This window comes from Monodelphis domestica, chromosome 5 (genome assembly GCF_027887165.1).
Source record: "Monodelphis domestica isolate mMonDom1 chromosome 5, mMonDom1.pri, whole genome shotgun sequence".
NCBI lineage: Eukaryota > Metazoa > Chordata > Mammalia > Didelphimorphia > Didelphidae > Monodelphis > Monodelphis domestica.
In genome coordinates, this window is record NC_077231.1 from 265,084,414 (window position 1) to 265,111,000 (window position 26,587).

The following is a 26,587-nucleotide window of genomic DNA, read 5'->3' on the forward strand; positions in this document are numbered from 1 at the left end:
AAAAATTATTAAATGTCTGCTATTTGCCAAACACTGTGCTAAATGCTTCAAAGCTTTCTACAATTTCCAGTCTTATTTCCCAGTATGCCTTCCATTTACCGTCACCGAAATATTCTTTTCCCTTAAGAATACTCACTTTCTTTGTCCCTTTCTTCCTCCTTTGTACATCACCCACCTTCCAGGGCTGTTGTAAGGGTCAAATGAGATAATATCTATAAAAGGTGCTTAGTACAATACCTGGCACATAGCTTGCCCTATATAAATGGTTATTCCCTCCCATTCTTCTTCTTCCATCACCTTGTTTTTCCTTATGCCTGGAATATCTTCCTTTTTGTCCAGAACAAGTCTTCTCCTGATGAATTTCTGGGTATATTTTAAGCTCAATTCTGATAATTCCCATTCCAGAGCTCATTTAGGCAGTTTGGTATCATAGTCAGAATGCTGGACTTAGAGTTAGGAAGATCTAAATTCAAGCTCTGCCTCAGACAAGTTTATTTACCTGGGTGACTCCGGACAAGTCATTTCACCTTTCTTGGACTTTGTTAAAAAAATAAATTAAAAAATTTTAATTAAAAAAAATTAAGAGACAAATAATAGCTAGTTTCTTGGGTGGTAATGATCAAAGGAAACATATATATATGTTTATATTTACCATGTAAGCTATGTGATTATATAATTAAATATACATGATATATACATACATGTGTATGTAGCACATTGCAAACCCCAAACTCTCTATAAATATTAACCATTATCTTCATTAATTATTTTTACTCTGACAGTGACCTCTGGCCCCATCCTAGATAGACAGTAAGTATTTACTCTATTTAATATTGGCCAATCACTCAGTAAGGGACCATATTTTCTTTAGCTGCTATCTGATCATTGTTTGGTTATTACTTCATAAACATTGAGGTAGATGTGCTCACCTCCACACTGACTTTTGTGTAGCAGAAAAGCATTTTTGGGAAGCACTATCCTAAGGGAAATTAACAGATGTGCCCCCAAATTAGATTTCTATTTTCCTAACTCCTTATTAAATAGATCCTACTTTGACTCAGTGTGGTCTATGTTGGAATTATGTTGGCTTTTTTCACATTTTCATATTTGGAAGTGATTAATATTTATTAGGTCATCTCTCCTGTGCCCATATGTTACTCCTCTCCATTCTTCCTTCATTAAAATCTCATCCATTTTTTCTTTTCCATTTTTTCTTTAAGAATAAACACTAAATAGGAAATAATCCCTCACAAAAAGTCAATAAAACAGACTCTATGAGTGTTGTGGTTTTAATACTCTAGAAGACTCCAAAGAAAACCGAAACTTGCCATATTTCTTGGGACATGAGCCAGCTTCCAGTTCCCTGGTCAATCAGCCTTGCTGCAGAGAAATGAATTTTGACTTTCATCCCTGTGCTTTATTGTTGCCTTAGGTTAACTATAATTACTGTTTGTTGTTTGTGCAGCTGCTGAAACTAAAGTCTTTAGCTTGAACTTTGGGTCTATACCTCTGCCATGTTTTCATGTTTCATCCATAGAAGTGGTAGTTAGGCATGACAACTGGTTTGCAAAAGTTTATTGGGAACTTTTCTACAATTGAACATTTTTTCACCATTTCATGAATAGAATAGTGCTCTACTTTTCCTTAATTTCATGGACTCCATAGTTTTGTAGGAGGGACATGATACAGATGGCAGATTTCATATATATACATATATATATATATGTATATATATATATATATGTATATATATATAATCAACCTAGGTTTTTAAATGGTTTGAAATTTATTTATTTTTTGCTTTCTTTAGTTTCTAAAAGAATTGAAGCACATGACAAATAAATGAAAACATCAGCCATAAGATTGGTCAGTTAAAAAAATATGGCATAGATGTGCCCATAAAATGGAATTCCAAATGATCACAAATTTATTTTAATTTCCCCAATTTCTTTTGAGTGAACAAGACTGCTTCTGTAGCAATAAGAGAAATTCCCTTGTTAGGAAACAGCATTAGTGAAGATGATGATAGCTCCCACTTATGTCCCTCTTTATGGTTTTGCACTTAGTTTTATGTGAGGATGTTCAGATTAGATCAAATGATATAACATTTGTAAAGTGCTTAGCATAGTGCCTGGCACATAGGAGATATTTAATCAATGCTTGCCTTCCCCATTACCTCCAGTAGAAATGATGAGGAAATGGGGTGGTGGAAGGTGTGATCATTCCATTTTAGAATTTGGGATAAGGGAGAAAAAGATCTGGTGATAGTCTGGAGTGTGTCCTAGATTTGAGGGTACCAGATTTAAATGATTCAGAGAAAGGATAAGCATACTTCCATGGATTAAAATACTATAAGGGAAAGGGAAAAAATAAAAAAGTTTTTATACATATATAGATATGTATATCTCTGTGCGTGTGTGTGTATATAATGTGCTAAAAGACAGTCATATATAGCAGATAGAGAGCTAGTCTTTGACTTATGTAAGTATAATTTTAGGGTTGTGACCTAATCTAAATTAATTTTGGTCACCAGGAAATGTCCCAAATAAATTACCCAAGTTTTGTAGTTTTGCAAATTTATGGTGGTTTAATTAATATAGAGGGAAGGAAGTAAGGAGAAGGGAGAGGGAAAAGGTGTAGGATTTATCCTGCCTGGCCTGTGCCAGGGGGAGTTCAAAGTCCTCCGCCACAAGGTCTCTGAAGAAGATTAGTGGCTTTCTAAGAGGATAGTGTTTGGAAGGTAAAGGAGGAGGAATTAGTCTAAACTCCAAGAGGGCTCAGTAAAGATGCCTCACCTGAACTAGGCTACTCAGCTTCCTCCAGTATGGTATCAAGGAAAACTCACCAATAAACCTGGACAATAGTAGCCACTACCCAAGATTCCTAACATTCAGCATGCTCTGCCAGCCACCTCTCCACTGCCAAAGAGGCTGGAGAGAGGAAGTGGTGTGAAAATATAGACGGTTTTTACATCATTTTCCTGCATCTCACATGTACCAATGGTAGCTTAAGCTTGACTTAGGACAGCCCAGGGGTCTGACAGTTGTTTTTTATTTGTCATTTGCTAGCACATGCCTGTCATAGGCCACCCTCTTAAAGACGTAATCCTTAAGTATGTGTGTAGACATTCCTGTTTTTGTTAGACTAAGTAGGGTGGAGTAATCTAAAATTCATACTTAAGAAGCCTTAGAATCAAACCCCATTTTTGCCCTGTTCTGGCTCTTTGACTCCAGACAAGTCTCTTAATTTCTCAATATTCTCTAAAATTACAACTTATAGAGAAGATGACAACTTTCAATGGAAGAAAGAGTTTTTTTCAACAGAGTTCTCTATATCAGTGAAATCACAGGTCTTGTCATTGTCCTTTTCTATAAGAAGAGACTAAAAGAGACATGATGACCTTTCCTTAAGGTGGATGCGATAATGAAAATTAGTAATATGCAGAAAACTTCATTGTCAAGGAAGGAGAAGGATCTTCAGAGTGGACAAGGTAGTACAAAAGATAACTAAATGGACAGAAATACAAAAGATAAAGAGATATTGAAAGAGCACCCAGATTCCCCTAATAAGATCAAGTCTTCTTGCACAATTTAAAGACATTTGAGACAAAAAGTGTTGTTAATGAGATCAGAGTCATTGTTTGTGATCTCTCAAAGATAATGAAGAAGAGGAGAAATACTCTAGGAATGAAAGAGGACCAATATTCTTCCAATTTTTATATAAGTGAAGGGAATAAAGTTGGCTCACCATAGAGAGATCAATGAGGTTGATTTGTTTCCTGGGAAAATCCTAAAAAATATTATTAAAGGGATGACTTATAAACATTTAGATGAAGAAATAGTGATCACAAAGGGCCAGCCTTATATCATCAAGAAAATGTCATCTCAATTTAATCACATTTTCTTTTTTGGGGAGAGCTAATAATCCAGAAGATAAGGGGCAGCTAAATGACACAGTGGATAGAACACCAGCCCTGGAGTCAGCATGATTTATCTTCTTGAGTTAAAATCTGAACTCAGACACTTACTAGCTGTATAACCATGGGCCAATTTCAGTCAACCTTGTTTGCCTTAGTTTCTTCATTTGCAAAATGTGCTGGAGAAGGAAATGGCAAATCACTCTGGTATCTTTGCTAAGAAAACCCCAAATCGGGTCATAGAGAGTTGAACATGACTGAACAAAAATAGTATGTGTATATCTGTCTATATCTAATTGTCTAAGCTTTGAGAGCTTAAAACTAAACTAAGACTTTTGGAATGCTCTCCATTTTATTTGCCTTATATAATATACTTGTTACATATATATGTATATATATATATGTATATATATATATATATTCCTCTTCACCTAACTGTTGAAGGAACCCTTTAAAAATTTTAGGATTTTTTAATATATATTCTTAAAGTGAAAAGATTTTATGGTCAATTATTATCTTATCACTTCTTAAAATGAAAAGATTTTAATGATATGCTTTATATACCAATTTAAAATGTGGTTATTGATGGTAAGATATAATTTTCCAAGGTTCTAGATATGGTCCCTCAATATCTTCTTAACATGATAATCTTTGTCATTTTCTTCTTAGTGGTATGTCTGGTCATTTAAAAATAATTTATAACAATGCTGACACATAGATTATTAGAATGATTGGAGAAAATCTCTAATCACATAAACTTAATATCCTGATCATCTGGAGAACACATTAATGAGCTGTAATTTTCTCATGATTAAACTTCCTTAAAGTATTCATGCTCTCATATTTCACCAGAATGAACTTGCCACTTATAAAATACTCATTATTAATAACAGCCCAGAATTACATTTGTCTATTGCTTCTTATAAAACCATACACAATAACTCAACACATTAACTCTATTTCATTTACCAAACTCACTTTAAAGTATGGTCTGATGTCATGGACCAACATCAATTGAATTCATAACATCCATATCACTAATGTGCCATTTCATAGTTAAGAACATGAATGTGAAAGACAACAAATGCTTCATTTTAAGCACTAAATATGTGCTTCTGAACACACATATTAATGCCCCATATTCCCTCACACTACTTCCCCCTCCATCCTCCCGCCCAACTATTTCAAGACTTAATCTGCTGAAGGATTTATGTCATGTATATATGTCATATATATATATATATATATATATATATATATATATATATATATATATATATGTCATATATATACACCGAGGGTTTCAGATCGTTTGCTTATTGATTCCAGAATCATAGAATCTCACATTGATAGGGAACTTCACATCTTCTTGCCTAACATTATACCTTCAAATTTTCCATTATCTTTGATCAGTGATCAACTCTTGCTTATAGATTTCCACTAGGGGGAATTTGCCTCTCTCTGAGTCATTCCATTCCACTTTGGGATTATTCTCACTTTTAAGAACGTTTTTCTTTTATGGAACAGAACTCTGTCTCTTAGCAATTTCCACTTGTTATTTCTCATCCTAGCAAAGGAAACAATTTTAAAGCAGGTATGCTCTAACCAGTACAGAATATGAGGGAACTATTGCTTACTTTGTTCTGGATACTCTTGTATTTTTGCTGCCCAAGATGACTCTTAGTTTGAGGCTTTCTCAGTATTGACTCATTTTCTAGATCTTTTTTGAATGAACTACTGTTTTACCAGGTCTCTCCCATTTTGTATATGTAGATTTGAGGAATTTAAAAATATTTCTAGAGTTTTTAGCATTGTCAGTTTGCTTAAATGTCATATTTATGCTCTATCTACATAAAATGCAGACATTCAGGTGATTACTCTGCACCATTAATGGGAAAACTTGGACAAGAAATACATACGATGAGAAGACATGGAATTGTTGTAATCTATATCAATGAAGAAAATATTGAAATTGTTAAGACTGAAGATCCATCAGAAATTTAATTAAAATAAACTTGAAATTTACCCCTATTAAATTTTACCTTCAATTATTAATTGAATAAGTGCCTCTTCTTTGTTGAATACTGTGCTACGCTCTATAAATTGAAATACAAACATTTAGTAGTTCCTGACCATAATAAGCTTATAGTATTCTAAGTTATATGTTTGTGTGTGAGGATGGAGTTTGGAATACAATACGTTTATAGGTAAGTAAATTCTACATATGTAGAGAATAAATATGTTTGGGTGTGTTGGCATAAACCTGTGATCCCTGCTAATGGGGAAGGCTGAGAGATTGGTTCATCATTTGGGTTTGAGAATTCTGAATTCCACTATGGCTAAAACCAATCCAATGTCTGTATCATTTGGCAATAATATGACGATCCCACAGGAATGGAGTGTAATCAGAATGTTTAAGGAAGGTGAACCAACTCAGGTCAGAAAAATGGGCAGATAAAAGCTTCCTTACCAACCAGCATTGAAATTGGATACATGAATGGCCATTGCACTGTCAGCCTGAATGAGATACGGACATCCAGGTGAGATAGAAAGAGTGGGGAAAAAAAGAAAGAAAGTAGAAAGGAAGAGTGAAAAGAAAGAAAAGAGCAAGAGAGAGATATATCAGGAAGAAAGAATGAAGGGAGAAATGGAAGAAGATATGGAGAGAGCGAAAGAAGGGAGGGAGGCAGGGACAAAAGGATTTCAGGGTGCATAGGCAGAAAGAAATAATAACTGAAAAAATCAGAAAAGGCTTGTTGGAAGAGATGGCATTTATTTGATTTAGTCCAACATATGAGTACATTAGGATTTTTTTTTTTGAATCCCGAATATGTCTAGGGAGAATATGCTAACTCTTTTTTCCATCCTGGTGTCATTTTCAGATCAGGAGTCCCTGTGAGACTCACACATGACATTCTGGAATACAGTTATCATAATACAGTGTAAAACATCAATTTAAAGTTTGCTAAAGCTCTCAGAAAAATGGGAAAAAAGGGAGAGCTTAAGGATGTATCAGTGGTGGCAGAATTTTTTTGTTTCTGAATTCTGTGCTAGTTTCTCTAGAATTTGATGTCTTTCAGAGTAAGGACTGCATTTCTTGAATTTCATTATTTTTTCATAGTGAGGAGAATGGGTGAACACAGTATGTCCCCATAGTCTTAGTGCTGCTTTAAGATTTAATCACTTAAACTTGAGCTAAGGTTTTTTTGGGAACTCCTGTATATAAGCTGGGCAAACAATATAATTAATGAGATGGGGAGAGAGCTTAAAAAGGTAATGGGATAAATGATCACTATTTTGATTTATTAAGTGGCGGGGGGAGGGAAGAATCTCTAGGAAAATTAAACATGTTTCCAGCATTTTTTGTAGTGTCAGTTTGCTTAGATGTCATAGGTAGATTATATCTAGATAAAGTTCAAGCATCCAGGCATTTTCTCTGTACAATTTGTGAGAAAGTGGACAAGAAATACTTAGAATGAGAATACTTGGAATGATTGCAGGCTACATCATTGAATGAAATATTGGGGCTGATGAAACTGAGGTTCCTTCAAAGTATCCACGTAATTTAAGGAACACCCTCACAAAACCCAAAGCACCTGCTTTTTCCTGAGTTAGTTGTTTCCAGGACACTGGTGTTCTGTGTAAAGGACTTCTTTTAAATGGAGCAGACTTATAACCGACTAAGACACTTACCTCACTGTTAATAACTCTGGAATAGTAATCAACTAATCCATAGGTGTACCAGTGACTGGTAATTTTGAGAATGACCATTTAGCATTTATTTGAGAATTGGAGCCCCTGCTTCCTGATGGGCTGAATTCTATCCACTTCAAATCTTTTTAAAACTTCATTTTAATCCAGTTAACATAATTTACGAACCTGACTTCTGTGTTTGTATTGAATATACTAATCTGAAAAGTTTTGCCATTCTCGTAACACACGGCACCAAAATGGCATTTCATCTCCAAAACAGCTTTTATTGTTGATTGCTGATTAAGAAGTTACCTGAGGACTCAAGAAGGATGTTTGGAAAACCTCTGTAATGATTTCTTTTGTCTGTGTGTTTAATATGCAGCCCCTGTACTTCCTGGGGCTTACCAACAAAGCCAGTCCCAAGGCTATGGGTATATGCATCAGACAAGTGTGTCATCCATGAGATCAATGCAACACTCGCCAAGTCTGGTAGGTATATAATTTATAAATTCATGACTTTACTCGTTGTTCTTTTTCTAGTAGACATTAACCCACTTTGGTCTTTAGTCATACTATACCTATACTGGCTAAAAGAAAAATGCTAAATATTCCAGTTTGTTTGCTAATCTCAAATGACTTTAAATTGTACAACCAAGGATTGGAACTTTGTCTGTTCTTATCCCTATCATTTTACCCGTTAGCTACTCTAAGGTTAAATCCTATAATATTCCATCTCTTAATTAGAAGAGTTCTAAGAGAGAAGCCAACTTCCTATTCAATGAAGAAATCCTTTCTATAGCATTTTTGAAATATTATCACATAACTGCCTTTTTTATAGCACTTCCAGTGACTAACAGCCTATTATGTTTTCAAATTTAACAAGTGATTTAGATGCTTTCTGTGTGCAGAGCATTGTCTGTTTATGAGAAGGGGAGAGAAGACTTAAAGAAGATGTGATCTTGCCCCTGGGGTACTTACAGCTTGTTTTTGTTTTTGTTTTGAAGTGGCCCATTTTTCAATTCACTGTTCCTCAGATTGAGCGTGAATTTCCTCTACACAGGATATATTTTGTCCATATTAATGCAGGTGATATTGAGATTAAGCGACTGCCATTAGAACTAACCAACTTTGGCAGTTAGCTGGTACAGTAGACAGAGTGCTGGGCCTGGAGTCAAGAAGACTTCTTAAGTTTAAATTTGACCTTAGACACCTGCCAGCTGTGTGACTCTGGGTAAGACACTTAATTCTGTTTGCTTCAGTTTCTTCATTTATAAAATAGAGAAGGAAATGGCAAACCACTCTAGTATCTTTGCCAATCAAACCACAAATGGATTCAGGGAGAGTCAGGCACAAATGAAAATGACCAACCAGCAACAACCAAAGCTTTAGTCACTTAAAAAAAATTCAGCCCCCCCCAAAAGAATAAAAATGTAAAAATACTCAATATATTATGAATTCAACTATTTTGTTTGTGTGTAAAAAACCTTAATTGCCTCTATTACTGTGAGATAAGAACTCTTTGTATCTTGACACTAACTTTTCATTCTTTTTTTTTTTAAATCTTTTTTTTTTACCTTCCATCTTAAAATCAATACTATGTGTACTGGTTCCCAGGCAGAAGAGTTGAAGGGCGAGGCAATGGGGGTTAATTGACTTGCCCAGGGTCACACAGCTAAGAACTGTCTGAGGCCACATTTGAACCCAGGATCTGCTCTCTCTAGGCCTGGCTTTCAAAACACTCAGCCATCTAGCTTCTCCTGACACTAACTTTTCAAAAGGATTCTACTAGATGAATTTAAGCTCTAGACAAATGATATAAAATGAAACTAAGTAAGAGATTAAGTGAGATAAATTAAGTAGAAGATGGATGTGACATAGAACAACTTTCAGTCTAGACAGATGTGAGTACAATTTGAATCCTTAGTTATTGTGAACCTCAGTTTCCTGATCTGTAGGGAAGGAGTAATGTCCATACTCACTGGGTAACGATACATAAAAGCTTCTGTAAATCTAAAGGTATTTTAAGTGTCAATGATTATTATAAAGAGATACCCGAAGGGTTAATAGCATAAAAACAAGTCTAAAGATTGCAAAATAAAAATCTGGCATTTATATGGTGCTTCAAGGCTTGCAAAGCAATTTTTAAAAGCAAACTTACTGGGCAGTATAGATCATTTGAGTCTTGGTTATTTCTTTTTGATTCTTGGTTGTGTTATTTGGTTCTTGGTTATATTATTTGGTTCTTGGTTGTATTTTTTGGCTCTTGGTTAGGTTATTTCTGCTACATTATTCTACCACCCCAAGGGTCAGCATGGAAACACAGTGGACCTAGACCTGCAGAAGCTAGGAAGAATCCATAGTTACCTATAAGGAAGTACACTCCCTCCTTAGAGATCACCCAGAGAATGGTAGACCAGGATTGTGAGTTAATGTCATCCGGGCATCTGTTGAAGTAACTGGGGTTACTTAGTCAGGGCAGGAGAAGTTCTAGGGGGAGAGGAAGCAGTGTCAGAGTGCTTGCCTAAATGCCTGTTTCAGAAGGGCTGTCAAATGAAAGAGGAATTTGACTTGCCCTGATTAAATTCTAAAAATAGACCTTGAAGCAATGGTTGGGAATTGGGAAGAGGCAAGCTGAAATTTGTCACCAGGAACAAAACAAAACAAAGCATCTAACCAAAACCAAAATGGTACCCTTTGGGAGGCAGTAAGTATGGTCCTGAAGCAGGTACTATAGAGGGAATGTCTGTTCAAGGCTCCATTGGACTTGGTGCCCGCTGAAGTCCCTCTCACTGCTGATCTATGATTTTATGATCCCTCACAGTCTGTAAGCACCACTAATGGCCGTAATGAGTACAGTGTAGATAAATTTTGAGGCAAAGCTCAATCCTCTAATGGCAGAGACAGCCCTGAATATAAAATTATTTTCTAGCCCCACAAATGTTATCTGAATTAATACATTATAATATTATAATATATATTAGTATAATATATTTTAATAATGTATTTATATTATATATTTATAATAACTAATATAATAATATATACTATGATAATAGTAACAATAATATATAATTCTAATTATATTAAGGTTCACAAAGCACTTTATATTATCTCATTTGGGAATGGGATAGAATTTATTTCCTTTTATATTTGGGGAGAATATGCATATCTTAAGAAGAAGAACTTCTGGCTCACCCATTCTGAATTCATATTTTATTAAGCTGGCAGTTGAGTTTAGATCATCTCCTATAGTCTTTAAATCTTTAGCCTGTAGCATCATGCTTGGCACCTTGTAACGTGCCAGTCAATGCTTGCTGAATTGAAATCTGGTTCTGTACTTTCTTTTATAACTTTTCAGCCTGACACTAGTAAAAAATCATGATAGTGCCCCAAGGTAATGTCAAGTTTGCCAGGTGCTGAGTCTGCAAGTATGTACTTACTTTCTGGCTTGGTCTGACACAGAAATAGTTCTACCTCAAACTACTCCTCAGAGTACTTTCTTTCTGGGTTTGTTTAGATATCATTAGAGATGCAGTGTGGCATACTAAATAAAGTACTAGATTTGGAGACAGGAAAGTCTTCTAGGTTCCGATTTTAACTGTGATACCTATGCTCTGTAGATGTGACCTTAGAGAAATCAACTTGGTGAAATCTCAATTTCCTTATCTGTAAAATGTAAGGATCATAGCTGTAGCATCTAATTTGCAGATCATAATGAAGCTAATGGGAGATCATGTTTTTAAGCTTTAAAGTTCTATGTATGTTGGTTATTATTAGTACGAATGAGGATATGATAGTGATCTTACAGAAGGAACTTCCAATAAAATGGGCTATTTTCAGGGAAAGTGTTAATATGAGAGATGATCCTCCATTTGCCAAAATTATACAATCAAAGAGCAAGCTTTGGTAGGTTCTTTGGAGCCAGAAAAAAAGCAAACCTTTAAATGCAAGCCTGATAGTGACCTGTGGTCCTGAGAAAGAGGAGATGCCTTTTGATGGTCTTAGCAACTGATGAAGACCATCTACTAAAGGTGTTGAGAAATAAAGGTGGGGTGAGAGTAACGTACCCATTGGTGAAATCACTGGACTTTGGAAGTCCTGATATATTGCTTAGTAAAGAAAAATAACTAGTATTAATATAGTGCATTAAAACTTATAAAGCACTGTATATATATATATATATATATATATATATATATTTATTTATATGGCATCCCCAAGGTTTTCAAACTTTTTTAAGCCATTGAAGTGTATTTAGTGAAAAGTTTGTGTATACATATGTATAAAATTTCATTGGACGACAACTCTGTAAGGTGGGACCTTTTTATGATCCTAATTTTATGGATAAGGAAACTGACTCCCAAAAAGATAAAGTGACTCGTCTGTGGTCTCTTGAATGTGTAAGTCCAGCTAATATTTGAACTAGAACTGCTTCTTGGCTTCAAAGTGTTTTGCTTTAACCATTTATGATTCTGACCCTTCGTACTCAGAGAAATTCTTTCTTTTCCATTAACAGAGGACCTACCGAGCAATGTATGATTACAGTGCTCAAGATGAAGACGAAGTTTCCTTCAGGGATGGTGACTATATTGTCAATGTGCAACCCATTGATGATGGATGGATGTATGGCACTGTGCAGAGAACTGGGAAAACTGGAATGCTTCCAGCCAATTACATTGAGTTTGTTAACTAATTCTTTCTTCTCCTTCCCCTTTGAGCTTCATTCTGATGTATTCTAAAACCTAACCTTTTTAAAAAGATGGAAGATACTTTTAAGACCACTTATTAGCTATTTTATCACTGAGATGAGTCAGTCCTTAAAATGAAAAGCAGACACACAGGTCCCAGGAAGAAAGGATGAGCTTTCAGCCAAAAGCAGCAGTAGATTCAGTCCTTCTAAAAACCAACCAAGTTAACTGTGACTGGATAACTAGTGCTGGTAATTGTGTTAATGGTTTCTTCTGATTGGCTCCTGAAATTTTGAGTAAAATGTGCTTTTCTGGTTTTGAAAAGAGACTTTGCTTCTCCCTCAACTCGGACAAGTAAAGGCAATGTCTTAGCTGTCACTCTGAATCTCTGAAATGTCACTAGAATCATGAGAGATCCAGTCCATTAATATAATAATAGCTCATCCAGTAATCTTCACTGTTTAAATTTAGACTCCTGAGGCAGGTACCAATTCTAAGTTTAATCATCCAGGTGCACATTTTTAAGGACTGGCAGAGAATAGGCTGGTTGAAAACACTTTGTCTTATCCAGTCGCCTTAGAGATAAAAGTAAGTTTTGCTCACAGTAAAAGATTCCCAGATTTCTCGGCACAATGGTGTCTGTGCTATCCATATGCATTCCCAGGTGTGCCCCATTCCTCCACTTACATTTGATAGGGCCAAGTGGTTAAGACTTCCTTTTTGATTTCCATTACTTATCCTCTAAATCTAATTCAGGGAAAGAAATATAATATTTTCTTGGCCTCATAAAATGCCAGGGTGAAATAACTCTCCATAGCTACTCTACAAAAGCCTAAATTCAAATGCTGCCTATTTTACTTCCCTCTTTTACCCTGATTACCCCAGGCAGGCTTGAGCTTATGTACCATATGCAGCAAGCAGCACTGCATAGCCCATAACCATGCTTATTCCTGTCATAACAGTCAAGTACATAGTTGATTAAAAAAACCCTGCTATTTGCCAGCTCATCAGAAAAAAATACATTTTAAAAAGTTGCTTGAGATTCTTCTGCTGTTCTATATTCTAATTTTGAAGGAGTTACAACCTTAGGAAATAGATTTATATTCTAGTAAATAAATAATTTAGGTATTCCTTGAGCAGCTTTCACTGACAATGCTTCTATATTAAGAAACAAATAGGATCTGGTGAAAAGTTGAATTTGAATGAAAAATATTGAAAATTGCAAAGAAAAAGGTAATGGAAAGAGTATAAGAATGTTAATGGATAGAGCATAATGAATGGGTGGTTTCTCATTTGGTTCCTGGATGGAAATTCAACCACCTAAACTGGTTATATTAAGGATTCTCTTTCCACTTTGTATTATATCTCCTCTAGACCTAATTCTCTGTGTGTATGTAAAATAGGAGATTCATTCATTCAGCACAGACACAATGAATTGCTCACTGGCTGAGGAATGATTGTGAAGTTAGATTTTTTTTACTACACAGAATGAGCAGAGATTTCCATCAAATTAGTACCACTCTTAGCTGTGAAGTCACAGTGTCATACTTGGGACATGAAGCCAAAAGGTGAATGGAGGAAATAGCCAAGGTGTGGATACACCTATATATATATATTTTTTCTGATTACGTAGCTTATTGTCATCTGCAGTGAGAATATGCAGAAAGAACGTCTGTATTCTTTGCACCAGTGCAAGGCTTTGCTTAATACCTTACTTTTTTTAACTCTCCAAGCATTTAGTAAAATTTATAATATTTAGCAGGATATCTGTAGCATAGACTATCTCGAAGAACTTAAAGTGACAATAAGCATGAAAAAAGTCTTGTAACTGAAAATGTTATGGGGCCAAAGTTAATTGTCTGTTGAGATTTTATACCTTTGAAAGTCTATATTGTCTCTTTTGAGGAGGGGGAGAGTTAAGAAAGCCAGTAAGCTATATTACGATCAAATCATGTCTACATGGCATCAATTAGGCTTGAAAAGTGAACATTTCAGTCAGTCTAGTCTGTTTGAGATGATAATAACATCACCAAATAAGGGATTTGCCTTTTTTTGGCATTGACTTGGAAAATTTTTACCTGAATCAGTGCAATTAATCAGTTGCCTTGGGTGGTGGGGAATTACTCAGGTAGAGACAAAGGAAAGCCTCAAACTGGTAATAGAATTGAAAAAATGTACTTTGAAAAATAATCTAAAGGCAATAAGCCTCTTTACTTTTATTTGATTTAAAAATAAATTTGTAAGACCCAAAGCACAAGATAGACCATCTTCTGTGATGTTAAAAAAATTTGCTGAGTGTAATTTCAGACTAAGCATAAGAAGGCTTTAAGTTTTACAAACTCACATGTAGGATGCTGGTGGAAAACTGACTTTAAGTGATCATTAGAATCAAGGCTACAAATGAATACAAAATGGCTACTTGGTATTTTATATTTAATCTGCAATTTCAAATCTCAAATTTGGAAATTGTAAAGACCTACATCAACAGATATGTATTCACATAGATGCTGTGTTCTGCTTCTGACCTTTACTTAAGAGCTGGACATCAATCAAGATCCTTATGCTTCATGTAGTATCAACAAGCAGTAATTAAGGGGCAAGCATCAGGACTGGTAATTGCCAGTGATATAGATGAGGCAGAGCAAAATACTGTGTACTTTGAAGATGACAATTCATTGTTGTTTATCATGGTTACAAAATCTCAATGGCACATAAAGTATCTCTGAAGCAGGAAGAACACTGATTACAGAGAAGTCTTACACCAAAGCACTATTTCTACAGTCATGATTTTTTTAAAAGTACATTCTTTGTTTTCTTAAATGAATACTCATTAACCCTCCTCCTGGCACCACCACCTTCCTTCCATCCTAATCCTGCTTGGCAACATCTCTCTCTGTTTCTCTCTCTGTTCTCTCTCTCTCTCTCTCTCTCTCTCTCTCTCTCTCTCTCTCTCTCTCTCTCTCTCTCTCTCTCTCTCTCTCTCTCTCTGTCTCTCTCTCTCCCCTCTCTCTCTCCCTCTCCCCCCCTCTCTCTCTTTCTCTCTCTCATATAAAACATTGACAGCAAAGAGCAAAGTTAAGCATAAAGTATCTATTTTATTGAGTTAAAGAAGACGACATCATACCCAAAATAGAAGGGGTGAATGTCCTTACCTTTCTAATCTTGGGATGTTTTCAAGACTGATAAAAGCAACTGGACCAGTTGGATCCATTTTTAAAGGTTCCCAAGAACAACAACAAAATCCCAAACTGTGTGTGAATCATTTTTCTCTTGAGTATGATGTTAATAAGGAAATATTTCTTCTGCTGTAAGTAAGGTTTTGTAGTACACGTTTTTACTGATTCTTATCTAGGAAAGCTTTCTATTTTTAACCTATGGCAAAATGAATTCTTCTTTGTCATCTTGTTATCATCAACTCTAATTAGCAGCATAATCCAGTTTGCAGTGTTGGGATCCATATCTCATGTCCCACTGAGCTTAGCAGAACACACAAAAGTGTGTAAGCACAATTCTCAGAATCACCTTGTGTAGATCTGCTGTTTTAGCAGGGCAATACTCAACCTGTGTCTTTGCTTTTCTCACCAATTAACTGAAGTGAAAAGCCTGAAAAAAAGTGTATTATTTTGCCTGTTTTTACCACAGACAACTACTCTCTGTTGTGCTTCAATGCATTTCAAAGATTGGGAGAAGTCTCTTCTCAAAGAGGCAACGGAATGAATAAAGTTGCCCCTCTGTTTCAGGTTTATTCACCTCCAGTAGAATGTTCTAAATACAAAGATAATTAAAATGTGTGTTTCCTGTAAAAGCACACATGTGTAAACATGGAGAGAGTAAATAAGGTGTTATTATATATTTCATAAAATGGGTGCCTTGTTGATTACCCCCATTGTTCACATGGCCTTTGAAAGAAAACCAAGCAAGCTTCTATCGCCAGTTCTACAGAAATGCTCATATCCTACGTGATTCTTGTTTTAGAAAGGGGAAGCTCTGGAGAAAGAAGAGCTCTCTTTGCCATCAGATCATATTGGAATTAATAACCGATTACATTTCACTTACCGAAGATTCAAACTCACAAAAAATGAACGGGAATTTTAAAACTTTTTCATCTGTTCCTTGAGAGTTCCTTTAGTACTTCTTAATACCTCAAGGGTTAAATGTGGGGTTAGGGATTTTAAGTGTCTCCTATACAAAAGAATTACGAGGCACACATATTTGGCAGAATGAACTACAAGAGATGAAAACTGTATTATGAGTTCATTGCTCATTCAGCTCTTTGACTCTGAAAATCTAAAACCTGTAGATAAGTAGACCTATAAAAGTTGCTATACTATGGCTGTCCTGAGTAACATGAAATATGGAAACAAAAAAAACTTTAGTTAAATACTGTCTTAGTAGTAAAACATATAAATTAGGTTAAAATGCTAAATGAAAGTAGCTCTTTGAAGTACTCTATGCCCTTCAGGGCTCTTTGCAGGCAATTGCAATCTACTGGTGATCTAAAAAGCTAAGACTTTAGATAAGCTCTAGCAATTATTCCAAGATGCTTTAGACTACAGGAACTCTACACCACAAGTCTGGAAGAAGCCTCAGGGCCATCTGTTGCCCCTCAGACTCTCTGATTCACTTCAGCATATTTGTGGGGATTTCATATGCTTTTTTGTGTCTGATATACGATGTAAAGTTTGCATATTAGACTTAAGTTGTAATCCATTTGCTGTTGAGAATGAATTGTGTTGGAAAATGAAAGGTTATTGCATGACAATCATGTGCTTGGCTATTGCACTGGACAGGTTGTTGGACCATCAGAAAATAGCACTGAATGTACTGTTGACATGATGTAGAAACTCTAAGCTGTTGGTTTTTGCCATGTGACATTAAAAAAAATGGTAAAAATGAACCACTGGGCAGTTTGGCTTATATTTGATTCAAAGTATGTAGAATTTGAGTTTGTTATTCTGCTTTTTTTGCAAAAGTGTATTTGCTCAAATGGCATGCCATTAAGCAAACATACTGTTTTTAGAATGGAGGGGCTTACGGGATGATGTCACACATTGGCATAATTTGGCTTTTGTTATGCAGATTGTTAACACCAGCTATTAAATATATATTTTAGTAGAAATGCTTTAATTCATGTTCTTTTCCCTTTACACTGTGAATCTTGAAGCTTTGGTGGACTACAACATGATTCTACCCTAAATACTAACCTATGCAAACTAGATCACATTTCATTTGATGTCACAGTAAATGTAATATGATATTTTTCCCTGCATAACAAGCAATGCCATTGAAAAAATGGTTGAGTCTCACATCATATATGTTCATCCTGGTCACCGAAGTCACTCTTCAATGCAACTGTCATCATTAGGATGAGTTTAGTTCATTTGGTTTGGTTGATGGATTGTTAAAATGAGATTGCCCAGTGATGTACACCTGCTATAGCTCCAGCTTGCTCACTTTGAGTGTTTTCCTCAAATAGAAATGTGTGTAAAAATGCCCTCCCTTCAGGGTATGGATGTTCTTTTCTCCATTCTGTATTTGTGAAACTTTATAAAAATCATTAATTTTCCATCCCTACACACTTGGTTTGCTTAAATAAATGCGGGTATTGATGAAATGGGGTCTACTGCTTGACTGTCGCATCGGGAGACAAGATAATGGTTTCTTAGGTTGAATACAACATCAGGCTATAAAAACCGGTAATAGGGTACAAGAGTTGGCCACAATGACTCATATACAGCCCAAGCATACCAGTGGTGGGTGCACTTAACACTTGTCAATGATCTAAAAGGTCTTTCCCTATTAAGAGGCAGGAATAAGGAATGACTGTGCTATCTCTTTACATCAGTAATGGCTACAGAAATGCACTATTGTACATAGTGATGTTACTTTTGTTTCAGTCTTTAGTTACCAGTTCAAATGAATAATTCAGCTTTTAATTTTTAGAAACTTGCAAGCTTTTTGATATAATAAAAAATCAGATATATTGAACTTTCAAACTAAAACTGATTTTCCTAATGTTCCATGAGAATTAATCTAATTGCATTGTTAATATAGTGTTATTTTCGCTTTATAGTTCAGCTTTTAATTTTTAGCATTTCTTTAAGGATGAAACAAATTTACAATGAAGAGAAAGCACAGGTTAGACATGAATGGGTGATACTATGATACATTTATTTTGTGGTATCTTATTTGTCAGATAGGACATTATTGTTTTTCTAATTTCTCTATATTTAGAAAATAAAATTAGTCCTTAGAAAACTTTTACTCATAAATTTACCATGACTTCACTGAATTTTTATTTGGTAGTGTATAACTCAAGGCAATGTGATAAACTAGAGTGAAATTTGAATTTGAAGTCAGCAGACCTGGGTTCAAACGTCATTTCTTCCCTTTATTGTGTGAGCTTGGGCAAATCACTTAAAGTTTCTGAGCCTCATTTTCTGAATCTATAAAATGAGGGACTTGGACTAGATAGTATTTACAGTCCCCTCCACATTTCAATATACTATTCTATAATCTTTAGATTACTGAACTGATGAACTTTTCACATAAATCTCTAAGTATAATTCTTAAATTTCATTGTATGATTTTAGAATATAAAACTTAGTTGTCTTATATGGTAAATAATTAATGCTTTAATTTGGCACCAGTGCTCAAAAATACTGATGTTGATATAATCATTGTATAAAATAATATTTTATTGGAGGATGATATATTTTTTTTTGCAGCCCCTTACTTTCTGCTATATTTTTCAACATGGATATCTTCTATTTTCTGCAGCAAAGATAACTGAGTGACATGATGTAGTTAGGTTAATTTTTTATAGATTATTAAGAAAAATCAATATTTGTTTGAAAGTTCAATATATCTTAACTTTTATTATATCAAAAAACTTGAAAAGTGAGTTACATAAATAACCTACCAGAAACCACCCTTTCCTATTAAAATCTTATGTTTGCCAAGGGATTAAATATGTCAAAATTCTATTTTTTTTCCCTGTTTAAAACCTACATTTTCTTTTCTGTGTAATGTAATATCTAGTGTTTCTACACAGAAGGGTCTAAAGCTGATTTATGTGACTGCCCAAAATTGAATATAGGCCACATGCTAACTTTACAAATCTTTTGCTGTCCTCGGGAAAATGTTCAGACCTTTGTCTATCATGCTAAATATTATTTGGGAGTGAACTGGGCATAGTTGAAAACCTGAAAGTATGAATTTAAAGAGTGAGAAAATCAATATGAGAACAGAGCTTCTGAGATGCTAGTTTCATATTTCTACCCGGCATCTCACTCTCCACCTCCTCTTAGTTTCTTTTTTAGTCCAAGTAGACATGAAAGAGAGATGAGGAAGCTCAGATAAGGGACTTGGTGAAATGTATGCCTTAGCTTTTTCATCACAGATAGTAGGGGGCTTTTCTACATCCCTAATTTGGCAATCAGCAGAAGGTTTTCTCAACTGACAATGCTGATTCCTTTCTCCCTTTAATGTCAACTAAAGTTATATTTTTAACCTCTGCATATTTTCCCTTGATCCTAGATCTTGTGGCATTCCCAACAATTTCAGTGTATTATTGAACTCAGAGATGTTAGAAGTACATATTTAGAAAACCCTAATTAAATGAGGCCATTTTCTAAAATTTGAAGTTGAACATATGTTGGCTTATAGAAGGAATTTCTAACCTGGGAATGCTCTAAGCCAATGAAATCACAGAACTCCTCCAAAAGATAATGAATATATATATATATATATATATATATATTTTAAAACCCTTACCTTCCTTCTTGGAGTCAATACTGTGTATTGGCTCCAAGGCAGCTAGGCAATGGGGGTCAAGTGACTTGCCCAGGATCACACAGCTGGGAAGTGTCTGAGGCCAGATTTGAACCTAGGACCTCCCATCTCTAGGGCTAGCTCTCAATCCACTGAGCTACCCAGCTGCCCCCAAATATATTTTTTAACCTTTGAATGTTAGCTTCGAGTTTCTTTAACATGGAATGAATTTATCCTTTATGATTGTTTTTTTAATTGCCTGGCAAACAGATTATTTTATAGAGTGTAGGAAATTCATGTGATTGTTTCTAAATGTGTTTTTTTTTTAGAAACAGCATGGTACAGTGGAAAAACATATGGTACTTAGAGTCAGCAACCCTAGGGGGAAAATCCCAGCTTGGGCAAGTCACTTACTTCCCTGGGCTACAGTTTTCACATCTGTAAAATGAGGAACTTAATTCATTGACTTCTAAAGTCCAATCCATCTCTAATGTATGAACCTAGAAGTGCATATAATATTTATGTGTTGCCTTGTAAATATATGAGGTAGGAAAACTTCTTTGGCAAACAATCTAGAAATACACGCAGTTTTACTCAAATATATTTGGAAATATACTGATAAAATTATCACTTTAAATCCATAACCCACTTCTCTATTCTATAGAAGGAATTCTTAACAGGAGGTCTATGGAACCACAAACATCTGTTGGGTAGATTTCAGGAGACTCATGAATTTGAATGGAAGAAAAAATCAAACCTTTATTTTCACCAAACTCCAACTTAAACTTAGCCTTTCCTTTACTACTTTTAACATACACATATGTACATATATATGCACATATAGGGATATATATATATATAATATGCACACATGTATATATGTGTCTATACTTGAAAGGATCTATAATCTTTACCATACTGCCAAAGATTTCCATGACACAAAGAAGGTTAAGAAGCCCTGCTCTAAGATATTTTATTGCAATCTCTCAGCAAAAAGTCTCCCTCCTGCCATTTTGGGCCCCATTGAGCAACATAATGGGGAGGAGACTTTTCTTTCAAAAGAAGTTTTGGGTACCACACTGATGTATCCTGGGCAGCTGAAAAGGTGAGAGCCTGGTTTGTTGCAATATAAAATCTTTAGAACCCTATTGCTCATTTTCTCCTACAAATGAAAAGTAATGCTCTAAGGGAATACTCCTAACCAAGAAAGGTAAGAAGGTAGGTTTGAGATGGGTGAGTGACATGATCTATTTGACAATGATATAATGAAATCAATACAATGACTGACATAGGTAGTAAAGAACCCAAATGGTGTGGGTAGCCACAATAACATTAGTCTTTCACTATGTACAGATAATGATCAAAGCCATTAAAAAGGTTCATCTCAAACTTTTCAAGCACCTTGCTTATAGAGCAAGACAAATTGACTGATGATTTACATTTTCAGGGGCTATAAAATTCCTATAAGGGATGCTGATAACACAATGGGCCACGCATAGCACTTTTTTTTTTTTAATCTTTATACACACATAAGACTTGATTTCTTAAAAGCTTTAGTAGGGTAGCATAAATTTAAAGAAGACATGACATTGACTAGATAAACTATTTTGCACATAAGCATCACAAAGTTTGGGTATAACATATTTCAGATTTCCTTTATTAAAGGCATGTCCCTTCTCTCTTTTTGATGAAGGACAAAAGCATCATACTGATGGAAAAGTTTGTATTTTTTTTAAACCTAGGATGAATTCTAGATAGGTTTCTATTTGCTATAAATATAGCACTATGGAAAGAACAGAGGTTTGTGGGGGTTTTCCCATCAGCAACAGAATATTGTTAATCTTCAAAGGCTACTCACAATTGCTTTTACTGACAAATTAAAAGAGTCTCATCAGGCTTGTTGCTTCAAACCTATTCCAGTACAAAATATAAGAAGTTGTCAAAATCAGATAAATTTAGAGATTAATAAATTTTATGAGTTTAGAAAACATATTCAGCTTGGCTGGAATGCAATCACTTACCTGTTAACAGGTTGGCAGATAAAAGATAAATGATATATCTACAACTGTCACAAGGTCATATTTTTATTAGCAAAATGTTACAGAAGACAACTTTTGAATGAGAGGGTTAGACTAGTGATCTCTAAGCTTTTTTGTAATTTAAAATGTATGAATTTTGTAGTATAGTCATTTATATACTCATTAAATAGAAAGGTATTGTTTCAGCCTCCAGATCTCAGGAAGGGAAAATTCCTGATTGCCTAAGAGAGTGTAGGATTGTAGTGTCTGAATAGATCCTACCAGGAGTGCTCAGGTAGATTAATTTTATATTATGGAAGGGGGACACATCTATTCATTTAATATTAACCAATTAATTAGCAATTCCTGGACCTATATCAAAGTATTTTATATGGATTTAGACAACCATACCTTTGTATGTATGTTATTTCTAAATTTAGATGTTTTCCATTGTGGATTGATCTTAGAAAAATATCCTCTTGTGGACTAGACTGTGTGGTAGCCTTGGTAAGAAGGCAAAGAATACCAACCAACAAATAAATAAATAAACACACACACACATATGTAGTTTCAAATGCAGCGGGGGATTGTGGTAATAATAAAAGATGTGCAGTGGGGACACAGGTGACCTGTGACCAGACACTGATTTTAGAAAGTCAATCAAATCAGTTCAGAGACTATAAGGTTAGATTTCAGGGAGATTAGAACCCAATAAGAATTGATACTCTCCTTTCTTCCCTTCTTGGCACCTTCCCACCCAGCTATTCAAATCTCCTGGTTTGTTTTTAATAGATTAAATCCCAGGCATTTTTCTTGAGACTCTTAAATTTGCCCCTAGGGTGATCAGGTGGAGTCTCAGAACAACAGCAACCTCTGAAATGCAACCTAGATTGGATCTGAATGACCTTGTCATCAGAATTTGAACTTTTTTGAAGATTTTTTTGAAGATTTGAATCTGAAGTAAGGATCATAGGATCCTGGATTTAGAGCTTCAAGGGAATTTAGAGTGCATTTATTTGGTTGGGCTTTCCCCCCTCATTTTGTTTGCCCAAGATCACAGGAAGTCAGGTTAAAAAGCCTAGATTTGAACCCAGATTCTCTGATTTCAAACAGCATAAATTCCTTCAACTCCATTCAGCACGGCATAGCAGACAAACTGTCACTCAGGAAGTCAGGGACTGGAATCATCTCTCAGACTCTCACTAGCTGTGCAATTGGAGGTAAATAATTTAACCTCTTTGAATCTCAGTTTTTTCATTTCTAAAATAATGAAATAATAGCACCTGCCTTCCATGTGACCCTGCTCTTCTATTTCATGACTACTTTTCCCACACTGCTATTTCAAGAAGTTTCAGCCATTCTTTATTTTGTTTCTGAGTTTCTGGCAATCTCTTATATTCGCTTGCCAGAAGTCCCATTGCTCTAGAGAAAGGAGCACACTGGCTTCATTCTATTTGTTTGTAACTGGGTTTTCCAGACTACAATTTCAAGAATAGTCTCAGCTAATGCTCTGCTTTACTCCTGGCTCTTATATCACCCATCACTTTTCATTAAGACTCCTAACTTCTTCCAGGTCCATAGCCTTGAATCATGATTTATTCCTTTGCTTCTAGATGGGGTGTGTTAATTTACTCCCCTAATGTACCATTTGCCATCTCTGTAACTTTCAGAATGAAACTGCCCTTCTCTGGACAGCTCTTTCCTTTGTAAGTTGTCTCCTCCATTAGCATCTAAGACTCTTGAAAGTAGGGGTTCTTTGTGCTTTTTTTCCATTTGTCTCTCCAGGATATATATATATATATATATATATATATATATATATATATATATATATATATATATATATGTGTGTGTGTGTGTGTGTGTGTGTACATATCTATCTATATCTATGTATATATATATATACTTGACACATAGTAAACATTGATTTTTTTCATTAACAGATTTGTGAGGATCAAATGAAATTACATGTGAAAAGAACTTTGCAAACTGTAAAGTTCTATAAAAATACAAGCTGTTATTATCAACCTTTCAGTCTTTTTCATCTCTTCAGGTTTAGGATGTTTTGGCCCTTGGAATGGCCAAAGCTAATCCTTCTATCTGCATCTTTACCCTCATTACCTCTGGTCTCCTATGTGACTGTTTCTGCAGTCATTCCTTTCACTTCAATCTCTGTGTCTCTATCTCTGTCTCTCTGTCTCTGTTTCTGTCAATCTGTCTTTCTACCTGTCTGTCTTTCTCTCTCTCCCAGGTCCAACTCCTCAGCCTGCAAACATATCCAGTTTGCTTTAGTCTAAGAAAACATGTCTTTATTCAAACTGTCACTCATAAAGTTAATATCTTGCCTCTTTTTCCCTTTACTAACACATCTCTAAAAAGAGTTGTGACCTGTCCCATGTCATATAGGTAGTATCAGAGCCAAAATTCAAACCCAGGTCCTCTAACTCTGAATCTGATATTTCTTCCCCTGTAAGATGCTACAAAAGTTGTTCACATTTTGTTTCTGCCATCATAGACATGTGAGATGTTTAAAATCCTTAATTTTTAGAGCTCCCTCATGCCCTGTATCCATGATATAAAAACACAAGACTTCTGAAGTAACTCAAAGCCTTTTTCATTTATTAACCTATAGCGATATTTTACAATATTTTTATTACTTTCCTCTTTAATGTATCAATAATATACCTTGATATTTGGTGATGAATCTGAAGCTATATTATTGACTTTATTTGGATGCTTTTGTTAAGTTCTTGGCAACATTTCTTTACATTCTTGTCAACAGATGTTGACAAGTGGCACATATACGCCATTTATTTTTATGATGGTATTTTCTCTATACTCCTCATTAGCCCTATAAGTCAAGATAACCAAATGTGACATGACTGACCGGATAGATTGTTTCTTTTTAAACTTCCACATATGTTTGAACTATTTCCCTTCCTTTCTTAATTGTTCTTCTACTACTTAACTTCAACTTGTAAACCTCAAAATTCCTTAGACTTATAAATGTTGGAAATTTCACCATTGGGATATTTCATACTTGGAAAATTTCTTACTGATAGTCTATTGGAATGGGAACCCCATTGGCATGGGAGGTTCCTTCTCTTCCCTTTTTCAGATTACTTTAGGACAGAAACCCTTTGCTGAACAATGGAAAGGACTTTGACCTATGCTTAAGCATAGAACAGGAATTTCTTTGAATCATGATTGATTTTAGAATTGATACAATGGAGATACTTGGAATAAATCTCCACCCTATTCAGTCCTAACAGGATTGAGTAAGGGCTGCAGCCTAGATCAAAATTTAATTATTCCAATCTCTACCCTACTCAGGTTAGCAGGATTTAGAAAGGGCTGTAGCAAAGGAGCAAAGATTTAATCATTTGAAAATATGACCTTCAACAGACATGTGCAAAGCCTCTGGGCAGTCCTGGGTTAAGCTAGAGCCTCCATTGGCACAGGGAAATTGATGGACAGGTGATTGGTAGATGTGAGGACTGAGGGGAGGCAACTTGGAGGGTTTCCTTAAAGATAGGGGGTCGGGAGACTCCAGGGAGGGTGGAGTAGTTGGTCGGTGTGGTTTGAGTGTACTCTGAGAAGCTTGCTCTGAAGGAAGCTGAAGGTGGGGGCCCCTGAGACTGTTTCTCCATTTTGGTCACGTGAGTAATAGGGACTGATCTCTTTTCTTTGCCCCAGCTATCTAAGGGCTTGGGCCTTTTGGCCCAGCCTAAACAGAAGGGGTATTTAAGCCCTATTCCTTTCTCTCCCTTTTTCTCTCTCTCTATCTCTAATTCCTTTCTTCCTCCTATTGTAATTAAACTCCATAAAAGATTGACTGCAAACTTGAATTTTCATTTAGGAATTACATAGCTGAATTCCTTGGCGATCTTAAATTAATATATATCAGTCTTTTAAAGTGATTTCCTTATAACAAACTACAGACAAAATGTGAAAATCAGGATTAATGAACGACATTCCCTATAGATGAGGGAGTACCATTCTACAAGACAGGCAATGTGCCTAGAAACTAAAAAGATTTCCATTCAAGTCTTGCCTCTGACTCATCCTAGATCTATCCCTTCATTCCTCTTTTCTCCTACACTGATAGAAGATGTTTCTTCACTGTGGAGTTCTTTGTACCAATGGTATCATACATCCTGCCATTGATCCATATAGTGCCTATAACTTGTTTACCAGGAATCTGCAGTTGTCAGTGAGAATTGAGTAACCAAGTAACAAATTTTATGGAATTCATTTTTTCCCAAGTCCACAATGGAATGGTAGCTAAATGATCATAGGAAAGGTTAAAAGACAGGATCACTGGAAACCTAATGATATCTTTATTTGAATTAAAAATTTAGATAAGCAACAATTTGAAATTTTTAAGAAATAAATTTAAGATCAGAAAATGAAGCCTGCTTGAGTTTGGCAAAAGAAGTATCACCTGTCTTTATGAATTGTAAGTATCTTGAGTATTTCCCTAAAATAATGCAGCATCT

General features: G+C 35.2%; 1 protein-coding gene across 5 annotated transcripts in view; it reads left to right on the forward strand.

Annotated features, from left to right (window-relative positions):
- The window catches only part of NEBL (nebulette), a 479,586-nt gene extending 461,675 nt beyond the window's left edge, over window positions 1-17,911 (forward strand). For all 5 annotated transcript variants that reach the window (XM_007504894.3, XM_056800135.1, XM_007504893.3 and 2 more), the window contains 2 exons: window positions 7,992-8,098; window positions 12,126-17,911. In XM_007504894.3, the coding sequence (XP_007504956.2) occupies window positions 7,992-8,098; window positions 12,126-12,302 (284 nt within the window). In that variant the 3' untranslated portion in view covers window positions 12,303-17,911. The remainder of the gene's footprint in view (window positions 1-7,991; window positions 8,099-12,125) is intronic.
- The last annotated feature ends 8,676 nt before the right edge of the window (window positions 17,912-26,587 follow it).